Genomic DNA, 10,585 nt, shown 5'->3' on the forward strand with positions numbered 1-10,585 from the left:
CATTCAAATATCCCAACTATATTTGGTTTTCAGTATTGACACCAAAATAAAAGACAAGTGTCTATTACACAAAAAATAATAGTTTATTTACAGTTTTATAAGAAAAAAATTGCTATTTTTATTATGTTTTTTTTTTTCATCACCTGATTTTTGATATATTAAAAGCTATTTCTAAACGACTTAATTTATTTACAAATAGCTCATTGACTTCACATGATGTTCTATAGGTTACACTAGCGATTTTCGTCTCAAAAAATTTGTAATAATAATAATAATAGGAAACTGCAATAGCGCTCCATCGATCCAAGCGTATAGGACACCTACAAAAAAACTTACAACACTAAAACGTCACACTGTATATATACTACCAGTACGAGAGCCGGCGTAAGGAATATATACACTCATCTGTTATTTATTTGGTATAACAATTAAATGATAAATAATATTCACATTAACACATAGCAAACAGGTTGCCTATAATACAACCTCTTCTGATGAGTACTGTTTATTATCAAATAAATTAAAAAGGGTATAAATCACTAGTCATTTCACACCTAATAATTATTATTATTAATTTGTTCTAAAATTAATGAAAATAAATTTGATTAATAAATTTAGAACAATTAAATATGGTTAATATATTTTATATATGAATATATACCTAATTTAAAATAAATAAGTTATGAAATGATGTGTTTTCTACCTTCATTTCTAATTTTTTTGTTAGTAAACAGTACTAACCAAGAAACGCTGTAGTATAGTGAAATTGCGCCCTGTTAAATGTTTTTTTTTAAATTTAATCTTCGTCCCCCTTTTTGCTTAATTCATAGTAGAATTTAAAATGAAGAGGTTGCTTTCACACTACAACTGTGGGGTTGCCAGATACAAACAATCAATATTGTACAAATACCCTCATCACCTATACTACAGGCCTTCTTGATGAGTACTGTTTACCAACAAACAAATTAAAAACGAGGGTATAAATGAATAGTAATTTCACACCTTATAATAATTATAATTATCTTGTTCTTAAATTAATGAAAATAAGGTTAGATATGTGTAATATATTTTATGTAACATTTTATAAACAAACCATACATAATTTAAAATAAATAAGTTATGAAATGGCATGTGTTTTCTACCTTCATTTCTAATATCTTTGTTGGTAAGCAGTACTCATCAAGAAAGGCTGTAGTATAGTATGTTAAATGAAAGCTTATTTTAAGCTTAAATTGGCAAAGGCAAAACTTAATACAGTATATTAAGTTTTGCCTTTGATCAAGTTCATGGTTTCCTAGATTTTGTATGAAAAATCTGTGCAGATGCAAATTAACTAGGCAACTTATTTGCAATGTGTACACTGTACGTATTATCTATCATTTATTTCTTATCACTAATAAATAACAGATTAGGGTATATATTTTTAATGCCGGCTCTTAGACCATACACACCCATTCATCACAAGACAGAATTTTAAACCTTAAAATCACAGTATCAAACTGATTCAAAAAAAAAATATTAATATTAAAGGGACAATAACTTACTATACAAAAAAAAATACCACTGACATTAAATCGAGTTTCGAACTTGATTTAAACTATATTGAAGTAGTCTTCGCGGTTCAGTCATCTGACACCCTCGTTGAGGAGGAGGTCGGGTTCCTCCTCTAGCAGGAGGTTTTGGTTGTTGCTGTTCTCCTCGTTGCCAGCCTCTGAGTTGTTGTCCTTATTGTCTATCTTATACAATATGTCGTGGCAGAGCGGACAACGATCCTGCACGTACAGCCACTTGCGCAAACACATCCCGTGGAAGAAATGGTTGCACCGAGTTATCTTGGCAGAATGCATCTCTTGGTAACATATAGCGCAGACGTCGTCCAGCCTCAACAACTGGTCCGCGGAAGCTTCCCTCAGCGAGTTGATCTTGTTGACAGCCGTGCGTCGCTTCATAAATACCGACCAACCGGCCCGCGCCTCGCACCAGATGTTGAAATACGCGTGGATGCACATCATCACCGCGCGAATCGCGCCGCCCGACTCAAACAACAATATCCAAGCGCCGTTGAAGAACAAGAAGATCCCGAAGCAAAACTCTATCGTGTTCCCAAATGCTCGTATGTAGTATACGTAGTCGTCCAACTGTTCCCAGAATGTCGTCCTGTTGGCGTCAATGAGGAACAACGAATAGATCATAAGACTGACCACCACTTTGACGATCACTTCGACGCTGAACGCGCTGACCGCCAAAAGCCATGTTGAGATGGTGTGCTGCGACCATAGATATGCCAGCAACGATATTGGGAACATTATGAGGAAGGCGCAAACACCGAGAGCTCTGACGTGTCTGTGCGTGCTAGGGTTCCGCGATGCGCTGAGGGACATCAGCATTGGATTCACGATGTTGTGCAAAAAGTGCAAGAGTGCAGTGAACAGCAAACAGAAATTCCTGCACAGTCGGATGAATCTTTTCTCTGGGTTCAGAGACGTCAGTCCCGTTTGGAGCGCCAGAATGTAGAACAGTATGGCTGATACCGTGCCAATGCTTTTGTCCTCCTCCTCTTCCGTTAACAATATCCACTGGAAGAAGTTCCCAATGTAGTGGCAGAAGAAGGAGATGACCGATGTCATGCCGAGTACTGCGGTTATTGTCTCGCATCCAGTCACTAGCAATGTTTTGGCTAATGACGCGAGCGATTGCACCGCTAACAGCGCAGTCACCTTCAACCCTTCGTCGGCGTCGTCGTCATAGTTATCCATTAGCAATAATATCGCGTGTTCCGCTACCCGCATCACCCAAAACACCCTTAGGACGCAGGGCACGTTTAAACGCATCCATTCGGTCTCCACTAACGCCGATAAGCCGTTGTGGCTTATAAATAGTCTCCCATGCTGATATCCCGCGTAAATCACTTGAGCTACTTCATAACCTGACGACCAGAGTACGTATTTCGCGAGAAACAACGGCAACAGCGTTGAAAATACAGGAGAATGGTGCAAAAGATTCGGTGGCACGGGTAGCATTGCCAAAAAAGATGGTGCCATAAAGCTCATCGGTAACAGCTTCTGTATTGTCGAGTTTCTAGGTCCGAGATGGACGTTTCTGAAGAGAACAGCCAGCAGGAATTGTATTGCGAAGTTCTGGATGACCAATATCCCTGGGCCTTCGAGATCGAGTAAATTTTTAATGTTTAAATTAAGTATATCTTCTAATATGCTCGTCGAATGGTGTGCCGAAGTGGCGGCAACTGTGAGGGACTGTATTTGCTTGATGGCCGATACGTTTGTCCAGTAAGAGATGAAGACTAGGCCGATTGACATAAGATACAGATACACGATGATCAGGTGTTTCGTGTATAGCACGAATATGCAGAGCGCTGACATGCATCCTGAAAAGAAAGAGAAAAATATCGTTTAGTACAATTTAACCCTGAGAAAGTTGTTAATGTTTATTACTTTATTAAAGGCCGTGGCTGCTGTAGTTACGTACTTAAAATTTAGGTACATAACGGAACTTTTGGACCGACACGAAATTAAATCCGCTACGTATTACGTAGGTATAATAAAGATTCCCTTTGTCCTTACATAAAATATAAATTAAAACATGGTTTTTGCGTTAGCGGGTATGCAAACAATGAATCCTTATGAATAATTTATGGTGTGTTTGTCACGTGCGATTGAGCCGCAATTTTTTACGCTTATTTTTTTGTTTTTAATGAAGTCTGCAGACTGTTGTTATAAAAGACGATGTAGTGAGCAAAATAGGGCTAGGTTTGCTAATAGTTTCAGCACATAAGGAGAATGAATGAAAGAAGGTTCTCGTCACAGCAGATCCTGCCTTCGAAACCCGTGATAGTCTTTACAAATATTCACTTGACGAGTCAAAAGTGCTTGTAAACTAAGCTTACTTGAAATAAATTAATTGATTTTGATAGCAGACTAAGAAAAGGGATCTATAAAGTGAGAGTAAATGGAATTAAGGGGATATCCAAGGCAAACTTTGCTGGACCTAATCCAGGCCATTCTCAATAGAGGTATAGCCTAAATCGACAAACTTCTATGAAAGGGTTGATGAGAATGGAAGCATAGGAGATATGCAAGGGTCATAACAAATGGAAGGATGTGGTCTCTGCCTACCATGATGGAATGGTATGGATGGATGGGAATGTATTCCCTTAAGGGGACAGGATTTTTTTTATTTTTAAGAGTTTCGTATTTTATTAAAATTGTTAAACAAAGAAGTATAAACGAAGGAATGAGAGATTTAAAAATTAATGTCATTCATGTAGGATAAGGATGCTTGAAATCAATACCCCTGAGTAATATACAAAAATACTATAATTTTTCCAGGCCAAATATATGACCTTACCCTGCTTTATTTACAAAAATATTGTTGTATATTTTGCCTAATAATAAGACCCAAAATATCTTATCATCCCGGATTTAGCTAAGTAATACCAATTTTTTTTATATGTATATAAACAAGACATGTCATATACATATATATGTACATATAGGACATGTCTTGTTTTTAATTGACCAAGTTAACCAATAAAATAATCAATAAATAAATTAATTAATCAATAAACAATCAACAATGAAGGTCACTTAAAACAATGCTCTTTCACAGCAGTTGCATGTAATATCAGAATATGAATCAAAAAAAATTATTTTAAATTATGTAAATTGTTTAGTTTCATCATAGGATTCACGTTATCTCAATATTATTAATAAAATAATGACTTCAAAATATCTTTCATTTCATGATTTTCAACCTTGCTGCTACAATGCACACACAAGTCTTGACATTGGCCGTTTTTGATATTTGCTAACCAAAAAATTATTTTTTATAAACATTTTAGCTGACTTGGCAAACAGACCCCACCGACCCATATAACGTCGGTCCAGAGAACCCATATACCCCCATATAAAAGTATAATATGATGTATAAATAAGGATCTAGTTAAATAATTGGCTTAGTAAAAATATGTTTCTTGAAGAAAAATATATTTTTTCATCACTTTTCCAGGGCAAAATGTTTGCCAGTGTAGTCAAAGTGAAGAAGTAACATTGGAAGCTGAAATATTTTTTTATAGATCCGCAGAAGAACCAAAGTCACTGACATAGCTCAGCGAGTTGTGAAGCTGAAGTAGCAATGGGCAGGCCACATTATTTGAAGAGCCGATGGATGTTGGGGTCCCAAGGAGCTGGAATGGTGACCCCGGAAAGGATAGTGTTGGTCGACCACCCACTATGTGGACAGAAGACATCAAGTGGGTTGCAGGGAGCCGCTGGATGCTTGTGCCTTCAGACCATTTTGTTTGGAAGGGGCCTATGTCCAGCAGTGGACGTCAATGGGCTTAATGATGATGATATAAACTTGTTGGGAACACAGTGTCCCATGCAAATAACATGATCCCCGCGCCATTGGTCTATAGTCGTACCCACTCCTAGCAGTCTTTCCTGACTAGTTGGAGGGGAATGGAAATATTGGTCATATTATAAAAATATATGGCAAATATACTTTTTTTTTAAAAGAAATATACAAAAATACTATAATTTTTCCAGGCTGAAATATGGTAACGTCATTATATATAATATAATAATGTCATTATATATAATACATATAATGACGTTACCCTGCTTTATTTACAAAAATATTGTGTGTGTCTATTTTGCCTAACGATAAAACCCAAAATATCTTATCATCCTGGATTTAGCTAAGTCTTTAATCTCAAAATTTTATTTTAAAACAACAATTTGCACAATCAGTTATTTATAGATAAACTCCACAAGATTTAGATATAATATATTTAAATTTAGAACACGTATTTTTTTGATTTTATGCACAATGAATGATAAAATATCACAAACAGTTACTTGTTTACAATTTTCAGAATGACTCAGTTTTGTTATATAATAACCGTAGGTGATAAGAATACTATAGGTGCATATGTATTAATTTACCTGGCAAACAATGGTACATTGACTTCTTATAATAAAAAATTTTAATAAAAAAAATACAACCGACTTCAAAACCTAAAAACGTACCCGCTAAACTAAAAAGTGAAAAATAACATCATAATATGTTCTACCTGCTGATCAGTATGAAGGCGGTGCTAAGCCGGTGATGTATTAATTCAAGCCATGTGAGAATATCTTATAGATTTAGATTTTGCAGACAGTGTTGTTTCATGTGGTCCTGTCAGAAATGGCTTTAATTAAGACAACACAGGCTAAGCACCGCCTTCATACTGATCAGCAGGTAGAACATATTATGATGTTATTTTTCACTTTTTAGTTTAGCGGGTACGTTTTTAGGTTTTGAAGTCGGTTGTATTTTTTTTATTAAAATTTTTATTATTTTTCCATTTTTAGTGTAAAATTTCATCTCAGACGAATACATCAGACCCCTAATGACAGTCACAACCCATCTTGGTACAAAATTCTCAGCAATACAAATTAATCAAGCCCAAGCACATGGTAGCTACTGTAAACCGTTAAGGAGTTCCCTTAATTGACCTTGGTCTTCATCATCAGACCCCTAATAACAGACACAACTCATATAGGTAGAAAGTTCTCAGCAATACGAATTAATCAAGGCCAAACACAAGGTAGTTACTGTAAGCTGTTAAGGAGTTCCCTTAATTGTCCTTGGTCTTCATCACCAAACCCCTAAATGACAGTCACAACCTATCTATGTGGAAAGTTCTCATTAATACAAATTAATCAAGCCCAAACACAAGGTAACTGCTGTGAATCGCCGAGGAGTTCCCTCGTCTGTTTTATGGCTCCATCATCAGATCGACTTTAAACCTTCATGAAATTGTAGTGCTTAAAAGTACTAAATGAAAAAGTATACGAACGCACTAGACACCTATATAATTTTTGAAAGTTCCTCTCAATTTCTCCAGGATTCCATCATCAGATCTTGACATGATGGCAATGGGACCAAATGGGGACTATACCGTTTCAAACAAAAAAAGAATTTTTGAAATCGGTCCAGGCGTCTTTGAGTAATCGGTGTACATACATAAAAAAAAAAAAAAAAAAAAAATATACCGACCGAATTGAGAACCTCCTCCTTTTTGAAGTCGGTTAAAAAGGACGCACAATCATTTTCACTTAAAAATTGGGCAATTTTGCCAGTTTTAGAATTATTGGTAAAGAAAACTATACCTAAGGCCTTTACATATAGTCCAATCTATACTAATATTATAAAGAGGTAAAGTTTGTAAGTTTGTAAGTTTGTAAGTTTGTAACAATTTTTTGAAATGGGGTAATCTTCGGAACTACTGGACCGATTTTAAAAATTCTTTCACCAGTAGAATGCTACGTCATCGGGGAGTGCTATAGGCTATATTTTATATTTCTATCATATATAACTACTGAGATATCGCGGGTTTTCTCTTACAGGTCAGACCGAAAAACTTACTTTTTCGCATGCGCTCCCTCAACCATTGCGTATAACTGAAATAATTGTATGGAGGCTTTTTGAACCTTTAAAAGTTCTACAAAAAAGTCCGCGACACCATATATCTATCTTTTATATTTTAGCAGATATAGTACCTTTAGTACTTTAATAAATTATTTAAATTTTAAACTAAGGTTTACGTCATTATTTACACAACTAAACTTAAATCCTTATCAAAATAAATGATTTAATAATCACAAGGATATTATAGAGATAAGATTTGCCCTTTACAGTATGTTAATTAGTTATATAGTTTCGGATATAATACAAAATTTCTGAAAGTCGCAGAAATGCCGCTATATGACGCCCCGCGGTTTTAATTACGTGGTTCCCGTTCCCGTATGAATATGAGGACCAAACATAGCCTATGACACTCGCAATTAATGTAGCTTTCTATTGATAAAAGAATTTTCCAAATCGGTCCAGTAGATCCAGAGATTACCCCCGACAACCACACAAACTTTACCTCTTTATAGTATTAGCATAGAAGTCGCTTGGGAAATTATAGTCTTTTGGTCATTGCACCACGCACAAAAGGCTGGACCAATTTTGCTGAGGGTAGGGATAGGATAGAGGTAGGGAAGGGGTAGGATAGAGGTAGGGTAGGGGTAATTTAGGGAAAGTGTAGGGTAGGGTAGGGTAGGGTACGGATAAGGTAGGGGTAGTGTAGGGTAGGGGCAAGGTAGAGGTAGGGGAAGGATATGGAACGTCTAGGGTAGGGGAGGAGTAGGATAGGGGTAGGGTAGGGTAGGGGTAGGGTACGGGTAGGGTAGGGTTAGGGTAGGGATAAGGTAGGGGTAGGGAAGGGTTAGGGTTAGCGGTAGGGTAGGAGTAAGGTAGGGGTAGGGTAGGTGTAGATTAGGGGTAGGGTAGGATAGGGTATGGATAGGTTCCGGGTAGGGTTAGGGTAGGGTAAGGTAGGGGGAGGGAAGGGTTAGCGTCAGCGGTAGGGTAGGAGTAAGGTAGGGGTAGGGTAGGGTAGGGTAGGGTTGGGTAGGTTTACGAGTAGGGTAAGGTAGAGGTAGAGAAGTTTACATCAATTTTTACGCGGACGAAGTCGCGGGCGTCCGCTAGTATTCAATAAAATTTCAGATTCAAACTTAAGTATTGAGTTTAAGGTTGAATTTGCAAATGCAACTACTTGAATTGAGTGCCAAGAAGTTGTGTTTGGCACTCATTGAGTGGGGATGTTTTTTGGTCGCTGATTGTGTATCCATTTTTTAATGGAGATTGATGAAATGGTATCATATAAATTTCTTTCTTGCAAAAAACTGCCGCCATCTGCAACCAGCTTTGATCCACCTAGTGGGGGGGTTGACTAAAACTGCCCTATCCAGCACCTTGGGTGCCCAAAGTCCATCGGATCTTCAAAATTATATGCCACTTTAGCTTTGCAACTCCATGAGCTATGTCAGTGGATTTGGTACTTTTACGGATCTCCTCATTTCTGAGTTGATCACGCAGAGAAACCATAACTCGCTCCATTACCAGCTGAGTGAAAATCACTCATAAAAAAATAATATCCCCATTCAAAAACTGATGATTTGGGATTACATTTGTTTTATATGTTTTACTACCTCTTCTCAAACCTATCAAACATTCACATCAAATTATAGATGCTCGCTTAGATCTTTTTAACTAATCAAAAGATTTTAATGCAGTTTTCAACAAAAGATAGTGATTCAAGATAAAGGTATATATGTATAAAAAGTACATATATATAATAGTACACAAAATATATCAGGGATTTAAAGAGTGGAGGCACAGCAGCTACTGGGACATATAATTTGGTCCGGTTGGTACGCTCGGCAGGTGTAGGTTGCATCATTATGATATCCTGTAGTATACATTAATCATATGAATGTCTTAGCAATCCATGAATTCACTGTGCGGGTGGCGGGTCCGTCGCATGGCAATATTAGTATCTACATTGCACCTGTGCAAAGATGGGGTAAGTCGCTAGTTAGTTATAAAACTATAAGCTAGTTTTAACATGGTATACTTATTAAAAGATTTCCTTCATTGATCAAGTGATTTAACCTATTTGGTTACTCTTTTGGTTCCTCAGTTTGCTTGAGTGACACTCTGGGGTGACATTTCTTACCATGGAATTAGGTCTCAGGGTAGGTCTAATGCAGGTTAGCCGGTTTAGAGTTTAATGAGTATCAACCAATATTCACTGAAGCTTGAGTCTATTCTCAGAATGAAAGTGGTTTAGGCCAATAGTTCACCACGCTGGCCCAATGCGGATTGGCAGACTTCACACACGCAGAGAATAAAAAATATTCTCTGGTATGCAGGTTTCCTCACTGTTTTTCCTTCCGGCTACCCGAACCCAGTTACTGCAGTATGTTTTACTTGAAATGGAACTAAATTGTTAATGATAAATGACTTAGCAATTTTTTTTAGTAATAATAAATGGAGAATGAAAACCAACTCAAATTAAGATATAAACAAAGTTAAACATCACTGTTTTTAAATCATTCATATTGGTAACTAGAACATTAAAATGTAAGCTACTATTTCTTTACCGATAATTCAATATTGGAACACAAGCTGCGCGAATTTCGACATAACATTAGGAAATAATTTTCTGACTAAGTATTATGAAAATCAATATACACATAATATTGGGGACTTTAATATGTCATTAGTACGTACCTAGACAGCATACGAAGAATTTTAGCAGCGTAAAGACAAACGCGTTGTAAAAATTGGCATCGTAATAGTTTGCCTCGTTTTCGTTGATATCTATGTCTGTGGTCACTGGGGACAGGATGGGGACCTCTTCGCCCGTCGACACCGGCAGGCCCAGGCTGATCTTCAAGAACTCATCCACCACAAACAACGGTGGCACCCTGAGCAAAACCTCCACCAGTGCCAGGGCTTTCGACCTCAGCGACATCATTCATTTATGCAAGCCTATGGGCACCGGCAGAGTGGCAACCACCGCCGAATCGAACGGCGACCACCGCGGAGGATACAAATGGATTTATTACTTTTTTTAATTGTTTTAGATCACGTAATATTTTACAAAAATATGACTGAAATTTTTGCGACAATAAAATTTGACAGATGAAAATTTAGGGATGCCAAAACAAATATTAGGGTGCAA

The 10,585-nt window shown here is 36.9% G+C and overlaps 1 protein-coding gene across 1 annotated transcript; it reads right to left on the reverse strand.

The window, feature by feature from the left end:
• Positions 1–60: 60 nt before the first annotated feature.
• LOC112049459 (protein TRC8 homolog) lies at positions 61–10,585 on the reverse strand. Its single transcript, XM_024087335.2, has 2 exons — positions 10,132–10,585; positions 61–3,385 (listed from the first exon to the last, which is right to left on the reverse strand). Exons 1-2 carry the CDS (start codon positions 10,376–10,378, stop codon positions 1,626–1,628), a joined length of 2,007 nt encoding a protein of 668 aa, XP_023943103.1. The 5' UTR covers positions 10,379–10,585; the 3' UTR covers positions 61–1,625.

The sequence above is a fragment of the Bicyclus anynana genome, chromosome 24 (assembly GCF_947172395.1).
Source record: "Bicyclus anynana chromosome 24, ilBicAnyn1.1, whole genome shotgun sequence".
NCBI classification, from domain to species: Eukaryota; Metazoa; Arthropoda; class Insecta; order Lepidoptera; family Nymphalidae; genus Bicyclus; species Bicyclus anynana.

What these genes read in the sequence shown, in the direction of transcription:
- LOC112049459 (XM_024087335.2), bottom strand. Translation starts at nt 10,378, where the DNA reads ATGATGTCGCTGAGGTCGAAAGCCCTGGCACTGGTGGAGGTTTTGCTC. An exon ending in ATTCTTCGTATGCTGTCTAG is followed by an intron (nt 3,386 to 10,131) that starts GTACGTACTAAT and finishes CTTTCTTTTCAG; the next exon opens with GATGCATGTCAGCGCTCTGC.